Source organism: Callorhinus ursinus, unplaced genomic scaffold (genome assembly GCF_003265705.2).
Source record: "Callorhinus ursinus isolate GAN/ISIS: 27379988/994484 unplaced genomic scaffold, GSC_fseal_2.0 scaffold15, whole genome shotgun sequence".
Lineage (NCBI taxonomy): Eukaryota > Metazoa > Chordata > Mammalia > Carnivora > Otariidae > Callorhinus > Callorhinus ursinus.
This window is the reverse complement of record NW_027397077.1, coordinates 12764898-12782646: the sequence shown is the minus strand read 5'-3', so window position 1 is coordinate 12782646 and position 17749 is coordinate 12764898. Positions and strand designations below refer to the sequence as shown.

General features: G+C 36.4%; 1 protein-coding gene across 8 annotated transcripts in view; it reads left to right on the top strand.

Moving 5' to 3' along the window:
• The window catches only part of TASOR (transcription activation suppressor), a 50328-nt gene that overhangs the window by 26245 nt on the left and 6334 nt on the right, over positions 1–17749 (top strand). For 3 of the 8 annotated variants that reach the window (XM_073901380.1, XM_025885495.2, XM_025885498.2), the window contains exons 12-18: positions 4376–4448; positions 4535–4606; positions 5535–6236; positions 9540–9946; positions 11383–11524; positions 12779–12838; positions 15866–16800. In XM_073901380.1, coding sequence (XP_073757481.1) covers positions 4376–4448; positions 4535–4606; positions 5535–6236; positions 9540–9946; positions 11383–11524; positions 12779–12838; positions 15866–16800 — 2391 coding nt within the window. The remainder of the gene's footprint in view (positions 1–4375; positions 4449–4534; positions 4607–5534; positions 6237–9539; positions 9947–11382; positions 11525–12778; positions 12839–15865; positions 16801–17749) is intronic. The other 5 variants (XM_025885496.2, XM_025885499.2, XM_025885497.2 and 2 more) reach the window with 3 other exon arrangements.

Below are 17749 nucleotides of genomic sequence, written 5' to 3'. Positions count from 1 at the left end.
TTCCTTGTATGGATAATACCGCATTTTGTCCATCAATTGTTTCCATTCTTTGACTGTTACAAATAAGCCCCTGTGAACATTTGTGTACCAGTTTTTGTGTGAACATGTCTTCAGTTCTACCAATTATTTCTTTAAGCCTCTCATAACCTGTTGTTTTATATGTTACATCTATAATTCTCATTTGAAGTCTTTGGGTATTGGAATCTATTGTTTCTGCTAAATCTCACTTCGGGTAGTTTATTTCCTCCTAGGTTGTGAGCTTGCTGTTTTATATTTTTAAAACATTTTTTTAAGACTTTATTATTCTTTTAGTTTTTATGTAAATTCAAGTTAGTTAACTTACAGTGTAGTATTAGTTTCAGGGGAAAGATTTTATTTTTATTTATTTTAGAGAGAGAATGTGAGCAGGGTGGAGGGGCAGAGGGAGAGGAGAGAGAATCTCAAGCAGACTCACTGCGGAACATGGAGCCTGACATGGAACTGGATCCCAGGACCCTGAGATCATGACCTGAGCCAAAACCAAGAGCCAGACTCTTAACCAGCTGAGCCACCCAGGTGCCCTGGAAAGATTTTATTTTTAAGTAATCTCCATATCCAACATGGGGCTTGAACTCACAACCCCAAGATCAAGAGTCACACACTCTACCAACTGAGCCAGCCAGGTCCCCCAACATTTTTGTTTTTGTTCCATGTGACCTGTAATGTTTATCTGAAAAGTCAAAATAGTAGAATCAAATAATAAAAATTGGCAGACGGGGTTAATACTGTTTTCTGAGGGGAAGAAAACAGTAAGGTGTAATAGAGGCAGCAGAAGCATGGAGTTCATAGGTGTTTCTTTCCCCTACAGCATTTAAAGTGTTTCTGGGAGCTAAAGGCAAAGATACTACTATTAGGGCCTCTGTCTGCCGGAGTGTTGTTTCTTTTTGTGGATTCCCTGTGGGCCATGGGTCTCTGAGGATGTTGAGCCTCCTTAGAAGACAAGGGTCTTTATGACACTGAGTCAATGGAATTTTTAAAAACCTGGTATTAGAGTGGGTGAAACATTAATCATTTTTTCCTTAATGACCACAAAACATGAAAATCTTACTCATGCTTACCAGCTTCATGTTCTGACAAACCAAGAGTTGGGTAAAATGTTAAAAGGGATATGATATGTAAAATGTTTTGGGGGTACACAGGTGGCTCAGTAGGTTAAGCGTCTGACTCTTGATCAGGTCATGGTCTCAGGGTTGTGAGATCCAGCCCCGGGTCAGGCTCTGTGCTCAATAGGGAGTCTGCTTGAGATTCTTTCTGTCCTCTGCCCCCACTCCCCCCGCACCCCTGTGCACGCTCTCTCTCAAAATAAATACATAAAAAATGTTTTGGACATAAATATTTAAGTTTGAAACAAGAATTTTGGATGTACATTGTCCATCTTCTGGCTGTTCAGTGTTTTTATTAAATGTAAGTTGATAGCAGTCACTTTTTGTCCATTAAATGATGGGTTCTTACACAGACTTTGTTTATTGGAATTGTTTAATAGGAACTTAGGTAGCACATACTTCCTTTCAGAGCCCAGATAACCTTTTGTGTTCACCTGTCATACTTAGATCTTCCTTTATTTCCCCTTTCTTTAATCAAAAACATACTGTGAACGATTGCAGTAGCTCATGAACTTTCTTTGCATTACACTGTTTTCTTTCCCCCTCCTGCACAGCACTGTTGAGGTTTTTTTGTTGTTGTTTTTTGAACTTCAGTTCAAAAGGGTATATACTTTTAAAAAAAATTTTTTTAATTAACATATAATGTACTATTTGTTTCAGGTCTGTGATTCATCAGTCTTACACAATTCACAGCGCTCACCATAGTACCTACCCTCCCCATTGTCCATCACCCAGCTACCCCATCCCTCCCACCCCTCTCCACTCCCACAACCCTCAGTTTGTTTCCTGAGATTAGGAGTCTCTTATGGTTTGTCTCCCTCTCTGGTTTCATCTTGTTTTATTTTTCCCTCCCTTCCCCTATGATCCTCTGTGTTGTTTCTCAAGTTCCTCATATCACTGAGATCATATGATACTTAACCTTTCTCTTATTGACTTATTTCGCTTAGCATAATACCCTCTAGTTCCGGCCATGTCGTTGCAAATGGCAAGATTTCGTATTTTTTTTTGATGGCTGCATAATATTCCATTGTATATATATACCACGTCTTCTTTATCCATTCATCTGTTGATGGACATCTAGCCACTTGCCATAGTTTGGCTATTGTGGACATTGCTACTATAAACACCAGAGTGCACGTGCCCCTTCAGATCACTACATTTGTATCTTTGGGGTAAATACCCAGTAGTGCAATTGCTGAGTCGTAGGGTAGCTCTATTTTCAACTTTTTGAGGAACCTCCATACTGTTTTCCAGAGTGGCTACACCAGCTTGCATTCCCACCAGCAGTGTAGGAGGGTTCCCCTTTCTCCACATCCTCACCAACTTCTGTCATTTCCTGACTTGTTAATTTTAGCCATTCTGACTGGTGTGAGGTGGTATATCTCATTGAGGTTTTGATTTGGATTTCCCTGATGCCAAGTGATGTTGAGCACTTTTTCAGTGTCTCTTGGCCATTTGGATGTCTTCTTTGCAGAAATGTCTGTTCATGTCTTCTGCCCATTTCTTGATTGGATTATTTGTTCTTTGGGTGTTGAGTTTGATTAAGTTCTTTATAGATTTTGGATACTAGTCCTTTGTCTGATATGTCATTTGCAGTTATCTTCTCCCATTCTGTCAGTTGTCTTTTGGTTTTGTTGACTGTTTCCTTTGCGGTGCAAAAGCTTTTTATCTTGATAAAGTCCCAGTAGTTCATTTTTGCCCTTGCTTCCCTTTGCCTTTGACGATGTTTCTAGGAAGAAGCTGCGGCTGAGGTCAGAGAGGTTGCTGCCTGTGTTCTCAAGGATTTTGATGGATTTCTGTCTCACATTTAGGTCTTTCATCCATTTTGAGTCTATTTTTGTGTGTGGTGTAAGGAAATGGTCCAGTTTCATTCTTCTGCATGTAGCTGTCCAATTTTCCCAACACCATTTGTTGAAGAGACTGTCTTTTTTCCATTGGACATTCTTTTCTGCTTTGTCAAAGATGAGTTGACCATAGAGTTGAGGGTCCATTTCTGGGCTCTCTATTCTGTTCCATTGATCTGTGTGTCTGTTTTTGTCAAGGGCATATACTCTTTTAAGGGCATTCCTGGCTAACCTGGCATTCTTGTCTTTTTACAATCGAGCCCACAATCTTTCCTTCTAGACTTGTATGTTTGTCCTAGTCTGTCATCACCCTTTTGCTAGTCAGAAGTACTCTAATGCCTGCAAACCATTCATCAGTTATAACTCTGCCTTTGCTCATGATGTTGACTCTATTGAAATGTCCTTCCCATAATCTTAGGCTCTTGGCAGTGTTCCCATCCTTCAAAATCCACCTGTTGGCAGTGTTTCCATTCTTCAAAATCCACCTGAAGCACACTCAGTATCTTTTCCAACTATAAACTATATTTTTTCTCTTCCTGTTGTTTTGTGTATCTTTTTGAGAACTTTTCTGTCTTGAATAATTATTGATATTTCTTGTGTTACTCTCTCCACCCAGTTATAAATTTCTCATGATCAAGGCTCTTGTGTTGCTTGTCTTTGAAGTTATTTCTGGCAAGGCAAATTGCCTTAGGTTGAAAGGTGTTCATTAACTAGGTGAAGAACTAGATTATAGCAACACATTTCATTTGAGATTAGCTTGAACTCACGAAAGGTAATGTTTGTGCTATACTTGTTTTATACCCCCCAACATCTAGCACACTGCCTTGGCAATTAATAACATGTGTTTTGAATTGTTGAGGAAGATATTTGAAGTCTTTAATTTGGTCCTTGTATTTTAGTGTCAAGGAAAAATCAAGTTGGTTTCACAGTTAATTAGGGAAATTTATTCAGTAATATTTTCTTGTTTTTACTTGTATGAAAACTAGGGAATTTTTTTTTTTTTTAAGATTTTATTTATTTATTTGAGAGAGAGAGAATGAGAGATAGAGAGCACGAGAGGGAAGAGGGGCAGAGGGAGAAGCAGATTCCCTGCTGAGCAGGGAGTCCGATGTGGGACTCGATCCCGGGACTCCAGGATCATGACCTGAGCCGAAGGCAGTCGCTTAACCAACTGAGCCACCCAGGCGCCCGAAAACTAGGGAATTTTTGTTTGATTGGAAATCTGTTAATCAGAGTTGGTAGAGTTTTTAATTTGGTAACAATATTTTTCCTAAAGAAAGACTGTCAATAACTTGTTTTCTTTATAATTATTAGAAACTGCTATGTGCCTGCCTTATGATGAGTAATAATGAAGCAGATTCAAATTCTTCCCTCTTTCCAAAAATGCAGGTTCTTGTTAAACCTTTGGGAGACCGCGGCTACCTTTTTCTTCTCTCTCCTTGTCAAATGGTTTCTCCATATGGTAGGTGATCTCTTTAATTTTTACAATTCTTTTTAAATTTTTTTGTTAGAACATATTGCTAATCAGTTTGGCTTCTGTTTTTTTAGAACATCAGACTGCCAAGTCTCGAGTGCTACATGCTTTATTTCTTTTTCAAGAACCTAGAGGCATAGTTACTTGTAAGTTCTTTGAATATCTATCAAGTCACTGATACTTACATTTCATGTTCCAGATAACTCAGTAAACATTTTGTTTCTTATATTTTGGGAAATACTGGGGGATTAAGAGGTATTAGCAAAATAAAACAAATTATATATGACCTGATTATTTTTTAGTGGAAAATTTTTGGATGTTACCATTGTTTGCGCTAAATAAACATTGATTGTAATTATTAAAATACCGTAGTGGCTTCGTTTTCTAGGGTTTTACATTATTAGAATTTTTTAGCTGAGTTCATTTTTGCATTCAAATTTTAGCAACAATAAAAGGATCATGTGCTAGGTTAAATTTAGGCCATTTAAAATTAATAAAAAATTTTTCACACTGGTAGAGAAAATTTGCTATTCACTGTTTCTAAGAACATGTTTCAGTGCTATATTAAGGTAAAATTCACACTGATGGGTTTCATTGTTAGAGTAAGAATGACATTTTCAATTGTAGCCACTTGGTGTTTAGATATCTGCCATCGGGATAGAACATTAATGTAAAGTTAAACTTATTACAGTATAGCAGGAAGGAGTGACATTGCTATCAATTGCAGGATTCTCTTGCTAGGAGCCTCAGATTTTGCCTTGCTTCTTTATTTCTCCTTACATTTTGCTTGCCACCAGTTGAATGCCTAGGGACAATAAGAAATGAAGATCTTCAATGAGTGGGTGTTTTTCCCTTTAAGAACATCTCCTACAATTTTGTTTTAGTTTCTTATTGTCCTGTTTTTAGAAGCAGTATTCTTCATTTATTTCTATATTACATATATGTATCAGGGTGTACATACTCCTGGTTTGGTTTACCATTAATGTATGAATGTTGTTGCATTTCTTTGACAAAATGTAGATCTGTGTTTGATTCTTAATTGCTAACATGGTTTGTTTTTTTGTTTGTTTACAGCACAAAAAGGTTCAACTAATGCAGCACCACAGAAGAGACATGAGAGCATGACAGATGTATTAAAAATAACTCAGTTTTTACAGTTTGCTTTGATTCAGTGTCGAAAGGAATTCAAAAATATAAATACTATAAATTTTCATTCTGTTGTTGAAAAGTATGTAAATGAATTTTTTAAGCGAGGTTTTGGTTCAGGTAAACGAGAGTTTATCATGTTTCCATACGATTCACGATTAGATGATAAAAAATTCTTATACTCAGCTCCAAAAAATAAATCCCATATTGATAATTGTTTGCATGCCTATATTTTTCGGCCTGAAATGTATCAGTTACCAATTTGTAAATTAAAAGAGCTTTTTGAAGAAAATAGGAAACTTCAACAGTTCAGTCCACTCTCAGATTATGAAGGCCAAGAAGAAGAAATGAATGGTACAAAAGTGAAATTTGGAAAACGAAATAACTCAAGGGGTGAAACTATTATACCTAGAAAGCAGAAGTCCTCTCACTCTTTGGATTATGATAAGGATAGAGTCAAAGAATTGATTAATTTAATTCAGTGTAGGAAAAAAAATGTGGGTGGGGACTCAGACACAGAAGATATGAGAAGCAAAACTGTCTTGAAGAGGAAGCTTGAGGATCTACCTGAAAATATGAGAAAGCTCGCCAAAACCAGTAATTTATCTGAAAATTGCCATCTGTATGAAGGTAAAAATACCAGGTTGCTTTTACACAGTGTAAAAATAACAACCAAAAATATAGTAAAGTAGTTCTGTCCTTTCCCCTAGTACAGGGGTCTGCAAGTTACAGGGGTCTGCAAGTTAGTAATCCAGCCTGTCCCCTGTTTTTAGTAAAGAAAGTACATCAGATTTCTGAATTGTGTAGCTTAGGCTAATATGAGGAAAATGAAGTATGCTTGGCTGTTATCCTGTTAATTGGAGTTCTTGTCCTTTCATATCCTATTAACTTTATTATTGGGAAAGTACGTTGAATATTGGGTTCTTTTAGCATATTGCTTAGTGTAAGGAACCTTCTGAGCTTTAAAATTCGATCTCTTAGATGCATCCACATTTTTTTCTACCCTAGGAGTCAGTCCAGTAATATGTTTGGCTTTTTTTTCTATTTTTCTTTGTTTTAGTTGACAGTTAAAGACAGAAATGGGAGACCCTTCTTTTAAGTGTGTGTTTCAATATTGCAAGTATTCTAAAACATTTTTTCATCTAGATTTTTAATATCTTAACACCGCTAAAATAAGCATGAAATGTCTTCTTTGAGTTCATGGACTTTTGAATTTTGTGCTGCTGCTGTTTTTGTTTATAGCAGATAACAGTATTCCATCCCTGTTTCTTACTAAGCTGTTTTACTTGTATATGTTCAAATTCAGTGTGTCTCAGAACTGACTAGGTTAAATCAGTGTTTTTTTACTGTTCTCTTAGCAATCAGTGCTTGTATCCTCAGTTACTTTTCACTTATCTGCTCTCCTTTACTTCCTCTCTTTCTGCACATATGGTAGCCAGTGGCCACGTGTTATTTAAGTTTAAATTAAAAAATAATTCATTTCGTGTATTATACTTGGAACATTTCATAAACCATACCACTGTATTGAAATAGCACAGATAGAGAACATTTCCATCATTGCAGAAAGTTCTGTTTGACAATGCTGTTGTCTTCAGTAACTTTCAAGTGTTTTTTCTTTACTTGACCTGTGTTCTCTTTTTCTTTCCAACATTTTCATCTTGTTCTTAACCTCTTGGGTGGCTTTCCTGGCATCTGTCAACCATTTCAGTCTCATGTTCTTCCAGTCTCAGCTTCGTATTCGTCTTTTCAAAAGTTTTTTATAGATTGGCCATGTCCCACCTGGGTAACCATGTTTCCCATTCTTTTTTCACATATTCCTTGATTAGGGTTCATCTCTCTCCTCAGAATATGTCATAGTCAGCCCTTTACACTCCTCTTTCTTCCTGAAGCATCTTTCATTTCTCTCAAGCCGCATATCTTTGCAGTTCAGATCCCTCCCTAGATTTATGGCTGTTCTACTTGATGGTTTCTATTTCCTTTAGCTTACACCATGCTGTACCTATTGACATTTACTGATCTGCACTGTCTTACACTGTTGACCTGGTGTCTTGAGAATTAAGTGCTTACCATGTGCCAGGTGCTTTACATATATGGACTCAGTTAGTTCATGAGTGGTAGACATTATTATCCTTATTATCCTTAATTTACAGATGAGAAAATCTATAGAAGCTAAAGTTATATAGTTCGTTAATCCATGTTTAATTCATAACTTAGTTGTGACTGACAAAAAATTTTTCCTAAACTTGGCTGTATTTACTAGCACTGGCACATAATGGTTAAGATACTTAAATTTCAGTACTGTTTTAGCTGATAATTGACTAATTTTGTAGATGTGAAAAAATAGTTGTGGGTGACAGTCAGGCTTTATCAGCAATTAAAATGGAGGGAAAGCCATGCCAATAGGCCAAAGTAGAAGTAGGGCAGGGGAGAAGGGGGAGATAGGTTAAACTGGAACTAGTGACAGTCAGACTTGCATTTCTAGGTGTTCCTCATTTGTGTTTCTTTTTAGTTATTTTGTACAGTTTATTTTTGACTGAAAATAGAGATTTAAAGGTTGAATTCTAACTTTTAAAATACCCTCATCTTGATTTGGTGGTGAACCCACTCATTTTATAAGCGGTAACCTCCTATCTTCCCTACCCCGTTTTACATTAACCTTTTTGAGATATGATTTACATAAAATATACCCATTTTAAGGGCACAGTTTAAAGGTGAATTTTGATAGTTATGTTACCACCTCTCCAATTTATAGAATATTTTCATTACCCCCAGATGTTACCTTGCACTCCTTCGTAATCTCACCCCACCCCACCACTGATGTGCTTTCTGTCTTTAGGTATTAGTTTTTCCACTTCTTTGATTTTATAATTCATATAGGTAGAATCATAAAGGATGTACTTTGTTGTTTCTAAATTTTTTTTCCCGGGTGGTACATTATACCCTGCTTAAATTGGAAATCCTGGCATCTCTCCAGGCTTTATCCTCCTTCAGCATTAAAAAGCACATGACTTTCTGAATGTCTATTCCCTTTGCAGGTTTTTAATAATGGTATAATGCAGATTACCCAGATTTATACTTGCTTGTAACCATATCTTAACATGTTTTTTTCATAGTACTTTTTGTTCTTAGTGCAAGTTTGGTATGGCTTGCTTCAGGATGATTTTGTATCTCTAGTATCTTAGCTTTGTTATGAAATTAAGTAATCTAGTCATTCAAGATAAGGTTTTAGATTATAAGAATGTCGTTATCTTAAAGACAATCTAATCGGTGTAGAGGAGATAGAAATCAAATTGAGCCATGGTTTGTTTTTTTAGTAGATTTAAATGTAATCTGCATATCCTTCTCTAACATTTTGCAAAATAACAAGTACAGATATTTTATCTGTTTTCAAGTCAGGTAAAACTGGGATTAAACTGATTGGGATTTTGGTAGTAGAGTTTAAGGTAACCACAGTACAGGTATTAATATATTAATATATATTATCCATACTACCAACATGTTATCTGAGCTCATTTCTCCATTAATATAATTTTCAAGTTATGATGAAAATAAACTTTGATTTATGGGAATTTTTAGCTATGTGCAAAATTTATTTTTTATTTTTTATTTTTTAAAGATTTTATTTATTTATTTGAAAGAGAAAGCACATAAGCAGCGGAGCAGCAAAGGGAGAGGGAAAAGCAAGCTCCCCTCTGAGCAAGGAGCCTGATGCGGGGCTCAGCCCCAAGACCCTGGGTGCCTGCTGTGTGCAGAATTTTAGAACTAGTTATATTTGTAAAGAAAGGGATGGAGGTACTTGTATAGTCCAAACCAGTGGTCTGATTGGATTCCTGCCCATAAATATAATTTTTAGGTATATTTGATTTTTAAATTTTTATGCAAACATTCCAAACTTGACTTTAAGAGATGGGTTTTCTTTCTCTTTCCCTTCAGAATCTCCACAGCCTATTGGCTCTCTTGGGCATGATGTTGATTTGAGACAGCAGCAGCAGGATACCTCTAACTCCGGTGTTGCTGATATCCATCGGCTATTTAATTGGCTATCAGAAACACTGGCAAATGCACGTCATTCTGATGCATCCTTGACAGACACAGTCAACAAAGCCTTAGGACTGAACACTGATGATGCCTATGAAGAGCTGAGGCAAAAGCATGAGTATGAGTTGAACTCTCCTCCAGATAAGAAAGAGTATGAGCAGCCTACTTGTGCAAAAATTGAAAATGTGCATTTTAAGGGCACTCAGAGCCCATTGCTAGAAGTGGATACATCATTGTTAAAGTATCCTATTGCTGTTTCTACCAGTGAAGCAGGCGCTGACCATAAACTACATTTGAAGGAAGTAAGCATATGTCTTTTGATTATCTTTGTTGGTTTGTGAATGTGTGTCTGAAAGAGGATGTAGGTGTGTTTCAGTGGGATTTTTTTCCCATTCAAAAAGAAATAAAAGAAATAAAATACACATTGCAATGAAAGTATCTGTCCAGGGGAGTATTTCTAAGTTATTCCTTGTTACAAAGGGATAAATGCAGAAGTAGCTGTTTTCCTTCCTGCTTATAGGATTATGTATATCGTCTTATATAAAGCTAATAAAATTGAATCCTCAGAAGATTGGCTCTCTGCTGGCCAAAAGTGATATAAACAAGATTAGATACTTAACTATTTTTCATGCAAGTAAGAATGGAAAGTGAGTGTCCTTTATGGATTATCTCTGAAATGACTCTCAGCATTGCTTGACAGATATCCAGTTTGTTTATGAAGCAACCTTAGAGAGTACTGCTCTCTAGCTGAGAAGTAACCTTGTCTTCCCCCAAAAGTGGCTGCATCTCTGGGGAATAACAGTAACAGGATGACCCCATTTTCCTAAGGGTTTATTTCTAATTCACTTTTCCCTCCTATTTCTCTTCCCTGCCTTTGAATAAAACTCATGCATGTCCCCAGGCTTTCTCCATGTAGTTTTAGGATATTTATTTTAGGAGGATAATGGCAGGAGACCCACTTGGGGAAGTATGTAACTTACGTAACTAACTTATTAACATTTCCTGACAAATTTAATACTCTAAATTGAGTCGATGGGAGCATGGGCCAAACTCTGCACACTGCCTTTTTTAATTTTATTTTTTATTTTTTTGAGAGAAAGCTAGAGTGCGTGCATGTGTGAGAGGGAGAGGGAGAATTTTAGGCAGCCCAACATGAGGCTCAGTCTCAAAACCCTGAGATCATGATCTGGGCCAAAATCAAAAGCCGGATTCTTAACTGACTGAGCCACCCTGGGTGTCCCCACCAACTGCCTATTTTTGTAATTAAGGTTTTAGTGGAACACAGAGGAACACAGCCATTTGTTTAGATATTTCCTCTGGCTGCTTTTGCACTACAGTGGCAGACCTGAGTATCTGGCCCACAAAGCCTAAAATATTTGGTGCTTTACTGAAAAAGCTTAACCTGTGCTCTAAATCAACATCAAATTATGTTTTGAGGAGAAACATTGTGTTTTAATTTAAGACCAGAGTATTTTAACTTTGCCATGCTGATTTTACTCATTTGTAATGTTTAAATTGAAGCTTGTGGATTTGCTATCAAAAAAAAAAGTGGAACATGCGACTCTTGGTCTCAGGGTTGTGAGTTCAAGCCCCACATTGGGTGTGGAGCCTACTTGTTTATTCTGGATGTAAAAATTAATTGAAAAGAAAGCTATTGAATATGTACTCTAATTTTTAGTAAAAGGCGAAAGATTTATGCGATCTGAAGAGAAACCAGAGTATGTACTCTAATTTTTAGGATCCAAATTTAATTAGCATGAATAATTTTGAAGATTGCAGTTTGTGTCCCACTGTTCCCATTGAACATGGATTCCGCAGACAATCTAAGTCAAATAATGTTGAAGAGACTGAAATACATTGGAAACTAATTCCAATTACAGGTAAGAACAAGTATACTGGGACTTTGGTTTGCTTGGTTTTACTTAGCAGTTTCCTGGAGGGTTTCATCTTTTCTAGATTCCATTCTTGGGTCACTGGGTGGTTCATCTTTTTGGTTCATCTTCGTATCTTATTTTGAGCAATGTAACGTTCATCACTGATTGTTGCTGGTTTTGGTCAGCATCAGCAAGTTATCTGCGAAACAGCCTATAAAAGCAGAGAGATTTAAAACATACTTTCCCAATGGAGTTTAGTGTGCAGACTTCCAAATGAATATTGTTGACAGAAATTGAGTTTCTAATAAGGTGAGATAGTGACATGAAATGATGGTCTTTGGGACAACAGATTAAATGCTATCGTCTCAAATTATTAGAGTAAACTTCACCATAAGAAGCTGTCATCCAAGAAGTGGTCATGTTGAGGTTCATCTATTTGAAGAAAAAATTGATTTCTTAATATTGGATTATCTTAGAGAAATTAGATCATCACAGAGAGTGGTCTGAAATGATCAAATGCAGAAATCCCTAGAAAGCTTATTGGACCATGGGGCAAGACTAGGTTAATAAATGTTGAAAGATCATTTTGCAGTATTCTAATTTCTCTGTGCAAACACATACATATACACACAACGCATGTATATACTACATACTCTTAATGTTTCAAGTTCTTACTCATCTTTGTTAGCGAAGCATTTTTGGAAATATTCCCAGGGCACATCTTTTCCATTCCTAGACCTTTAAAAAGAAAAAAACCCAACTTTTTGCTAAAGAGTTAGCCTGGCTTGTGACCTAGAAGCTACTGAGACTTCCAAGGACTCTGAGAAGAATTTCTAAAACTTGAGTTTCCATGGGCTTCAGGACCATTTTCTACTTAGTACCTTACCAGAGAGGGCGAGAGGCCTAGAAGTGATGGTGGAGAAGTAACTTGTACTTAAGAGCTGGAGATCTTGGCTTGAATGGGAGAAACAGAGTAAGAAAGTAGTCAATACAAATGATTATCCTAACCATTCATCATTTAGGTAGCTTCATAGCTGATGTTCAGAGCCATTTGAAGGCACAGCATCTAGGTGTTGATATTCCATCATCATCTGAATGGAAAGGGAAGCAACTTCTATTTCTGAATGACCCTTCTGGATTATTTTAGGCAAAAGATGGAGTACTTGGATTTGTTAGCATTTGGGGTTGTCTGAAAGGTGCTTAATAGGTATCACCAGTATCTGAATAAAGTCTACAAATCTAATGGATGCTTTCCCTCAGGAGGGAATGCAAGAAGCCCGGAAGACCAGCTGGGGAAACATGGTGAGAAACAAACACCAGGTGAGAAGGCTCCCTTTGCTTTTCCTCCCAATGTGCCTTCTTCAGAATTGCTACTTGCATTTCTGGTTCTCTATTGATAGATAGGGCTTCATTTTGAGTTCTGTTAATTACAGAAAATTTGGATAATATTTGCATTTAAAATCATTATTTGTATCAAATATTCTTGTACAAAGAATGTGTTTACAGAAGTCACTGAATATTCATAGAGATTAAGTTTTCTTCACTGTAGTGATTCTATCTGATATGACTTGGGAAGATTGGAGTATTTTTCTTAATCCATTTCTGTAGAATATCCTATGAGAAACACTCTTCAAGTTTCTTTTAAGTTTAAAAAATACAAGGATTGAGGCCAGTTATCTTTCAGGTTCATTATCCCTAATCTTGAGTTTTTTGACCCAATTCTTTTTCTGATTATTTAAATAAGGTAGTGTTGTAAATAAGAGATTAGGAAACTTTGGGATTCTGGAAACAGTTACAGATGTTGCTGACTAGCTAATTGCTGTTGGTTCTTAGAAGACCTTTTCTTTTGTCTGAGTTCAGTCCATTCAGCATCTCTGCAGATGGTCATAGGCATTGTTTTCTTGCTTAGAGTTTGGTGGTGGGCCTTTTTTGTTTCCATTTCTTTATATCTTACTCTTTCAGAAATCTTAAGTGGTAGTGGGTTTTTTTTCTTAATTTGGAAGGAAAGCTAAGTGGCTTAATTTTAGTAGATCTTTAAGGTTTTCCTCTCTGCGGAATTAAAAAAAGACTGGTTTTAAGAAAATCTTTTGTCGCCTCTTAGGAAAAATGACCAAAAAAACCAAAATAGGAACAACAGATATATGACACACAGGAAAGTGCATTAATCTTTAGTACACAGCTCAATGGGTTTTTACATGTGTATAGACTTATGTTACCACTACCCAGATCAAGATGTAGGACATCCAACACCCCCAGGTTTTCTTCTGTATCCTTCCAGTCAGTACTCTCCCTGGCCCAACAATAACCACTAATCTAAGTTCTTTTACCATAGATTAGTTTTACCTGTTCTTAAACTTAAGATAAATGGAACCTACACATGTCTTGTTTTGTTTTTGGCTCTTTCACTCAACATTATGTCTGGGATTCACCTATTTTATATCTGTCAGTAATTCTTTCTCATTAGAAGCAGCCAGGTATCTTGTTTATGCTTCAGCATGTGCCACTGGCATCTGCAGTCCTCTCTTGTCATACCCTCTTTATATTTTGTGATTGAAAATGTAAATATGTGAGTGATGCTGCCTTTAGAGAACTCACTATTCCCCTTTCAAAGTCAAAGTACTGCAATGCTTGAATGACAATCAGTAGAAAACATGCATTATTGATATTGACGTGTGTTTCCTTTAAATCATTTACCAATGAAGACTTTTTTTAAAATAAAGTCAATTTTAGTGATTAGAATCTTATAGGGGAAATTTGTGACAGTAGAATTAGGTGATGGTAATTTGCATTTTTAAAAGGGATTTGTTTAGACTTTTAATATGGAAAATTCCCTACATGGATTTAAGCTTCATTCAGCTTTATCCATAGCCCTTTAGGTGTAAACTTACTGGTCTGAACTACAGCTGTACATCTTGGGAGCAGGTATTTCATTTGAAATAATACATAATTGGAAGTTTAAAAATAATAGGTGGTATTCCCCAACCCGTTTGTTATAGAAGGTACAATTTAAAATGTTTTTATTTAAATAAATCAGACATTTGATATAGTATGTAGGAAGTACAAAAATATTTCAAAATGTAAAATACTTCAAAAAGTCTTGCAGCCCTATCTCAGACATTTAGTTTCATTGCATGGGTCAGCCTCTGTTACAGATTTCTTATGTATCCTTCCAGACATTTTATGTGTGCACTAAACCCCATGCTGCAGATTTAAGAAGGATGTTCTCTATTCTGGAGTTATTTTATGGAACTTGAATTTCTGGTTTATCAGTTTCATACAGTTTTAATTCTTACCTTGGTACATTGGGTATTTTGCTCCCCTACTCTTCTTCCCCCTACAGACCTGTAGTGGTCTTACTTGCCAGCAGGTGCCTTTGTAGTAGTTAATGGGTAGAGTGGTTCATGGTAACTACCAGGGTTGGTGGAGAAATGTAACAAGCTTGACTGCTGCTGAGGCTGTTAAGAGCTTTAGAAAAGTGTGTGAGGAAAACCAAAACAATTTGTGTGGAGAAGGGTATGCTGCCACACCTGACTGCAGACTTGATTAGGGAATTCACTGTATCTTTAAAGTACTATAGTTTTGAAAACTATACTGGCACCTGCAACTTCCTGATATAGAGGTACCATTTCATGGACTACAACAGTAATTTGTTAGGAAATATTGGCTAAGATCTAAGGAAAATTAATTAAAATAAAATTGTATAATATCATCTAGGCAAAGATCACGAATTTTTTTTCTTTTCCTAAAATAGTACTATAAATTGCCATTAAACATATTTTCCCCTTGTCTTTTAAAAAGGGACTTAGGGTATCTGTTTTGAAATGTAGTTTTAGAAACATACTGTGTTTGAATTTAGAATTTCTGGGAAAGAAGTACAATCTATGGATTGACCTTGTTGTCAAAAGTCAGAGTTTGGTTTCATTAACATCAGGTAGCTGAATGACCTCTTCATCTCAAGAGTGTTACTGTTAATGCAGATATGAAATATGTTCTTTTCCATATTATTGAACCTTTTTTTCCCCCTGATCTATCTGGGAAGCAGAAATAAGCATATAAGCATATTTAATTTATATGGATGCCAAATTGGCACATGTTCGAACACTTCAAAAGGAATCAAAGAAAATAACATCCAAACTTGTTACTCTAGCTACTGAAATCCCAAGACCAGCCATAAGTAGGCTACATAGAAAATGGGGTTCATACCATCATTTGAGATTTTTATTCTACCTTCCAGTGCGTAATTAGTTCTGAATATATACTTTGATCTGACATTCCTATTCACGAGTTTGTGTTTTCAGATGTTATTTTTTTGGATTGCTTTTATAATAATGAACTCTTCCTATATAGGTATGAAATCACCAGAAGAACAACTGGTGTGTCTGCCACCACAGGAAGCCTTTCCTAACGACCCCCGGGTAATAAGTAGACAGCGAGGTTCTGATTACCAGTTTCAATCCTCTCCATTTACAGACACACTGAAGGGCACCACTGAGGATGACGTGGTGACAGGTCAGGTGGTGACAGTGGAGGAGCAGTGTGTGCCAGCAGCAGAGCCGCCCACAGTGAGTGAGACCACAGAGAGGACAGTGTTAGGAGAGTACAATCTCTTTTCTAGGAAGATAGAAGAGATTTTGAAGCAAAAGAATGTTTCATATGTCAGTAGAATTTCCACACCTGTTTTTTCAACACAAGAGAAGATGAAACGGCTTTCTGAGTTCATATATTCTAAGACTTCCAAAGCTGGTGTACAGGAGTTTGTAGATGGCTTGCATGAGAAACTAAATACTATTATTATCAAAGCATCGGCCAAGGGTGGGAGTTTGCCACCAGTCAGTCCTAATGATTCTGGTAGTAAGATAGCATTGAATCCTCTGGGAAAGGCTGTCCTACCAGTTTCTTCAAGTGACTTCAACAGTAAACAGCTCCTTGAGCCACTTTGTAGTGATACTTTGAAAGACACCAACTCCAATGAGCAGCATTCCTCTTCAACTTTGGGTTTAACCGAAGTAGAAGTGAACCAGCCACACCATGCTACAGAGCCGATGGTGACTTCTGATCATACTGTACCTGGTGATACTGCCCGGGAACCGGTAGAAAAAGAAACAACAAAATCGCCCAGTGATGTAAACATTTCTGCCCAACCAGCTCTTTCAAATTTTATAAGCCAGTTAGAACCTGAAGTATTTAACAGTTTGGTTAAAATCATGAAAGATGTCCAGAAAAATACTGTGAAATTTTATATTCATGAAGAAGAAGAGAGTGTGCTCTGTAAAGAAATAAAGGTAACTAAATGAGAAGGTAGTAATAGTAATGCTATATAAACTTGTCTTGTTGGGTCTGATCTCTATTAAATGGAGGGTTTTTTTGTTTTTAAATGTTGACCATATATTTTCATAATTTGATCCAGAGTGGAGTAAGACTAGTAAGTTCAATTAAATGTAGAACCTCTGATCTAAGTATCTTAGAATTTAGAATCTTGTTTTATCAGTGATTTTAAAGACCATTTGTATGTACACTGCAAATACCTTTAAACTGTTGATTTCAAAGATTTTAAATGTTTCTTACTTGGGTTTTTAATGGGAAAGATACAGAGGTAGAAGAAGCTGTCAGTGTTTACTTCTTATGGGGGTTTTTATCAAATAGAAAAAACTGTCCAAGGATGACCTAATGATGATATATATAATATTTTGGCATTTCTTGATACCCTGGTCATGTCAGGGTTCCCTACAGCCTTTTTGATCAAAAAACATGATGATCCTGAAAGACTCCCCAATCATGAAAGATTCCTCACTGCAAGGTATATTTTTTTTCTACTGAAGCTACAGAGTAAGACTAGTGTTTCAAGTATTTGATTTTTAAAAATACATGCATGTATTTGTGTGTGTGTAGATACAGACATAGATAAATAAAATTTGTAACAATAGGTAAATTATGACCTACAAGAAGTGTATCAGTGTTTTAATAGTAACAGTATTTACTAAACTCTAGGACTTTAATCCCTTCAGGAAATGGCATAGGTTTTACAATAAATGCCTGCTCCCGTTATGGAATTAACTTACCATGACAAATTTCTGCTTGTTTTGTTAGAGGAAGTAGAAGGTACTATAAATAAGTGCCTTATAGCCGAGAGTGGCCCAGAAACTGTGCTGCTGAGATGTTCTGAGCCTTTGTCAGTTTGGGAATCTCTTTGATGTCAGCATGTTTCATGTAGCATGCCCATGAGAACATGAA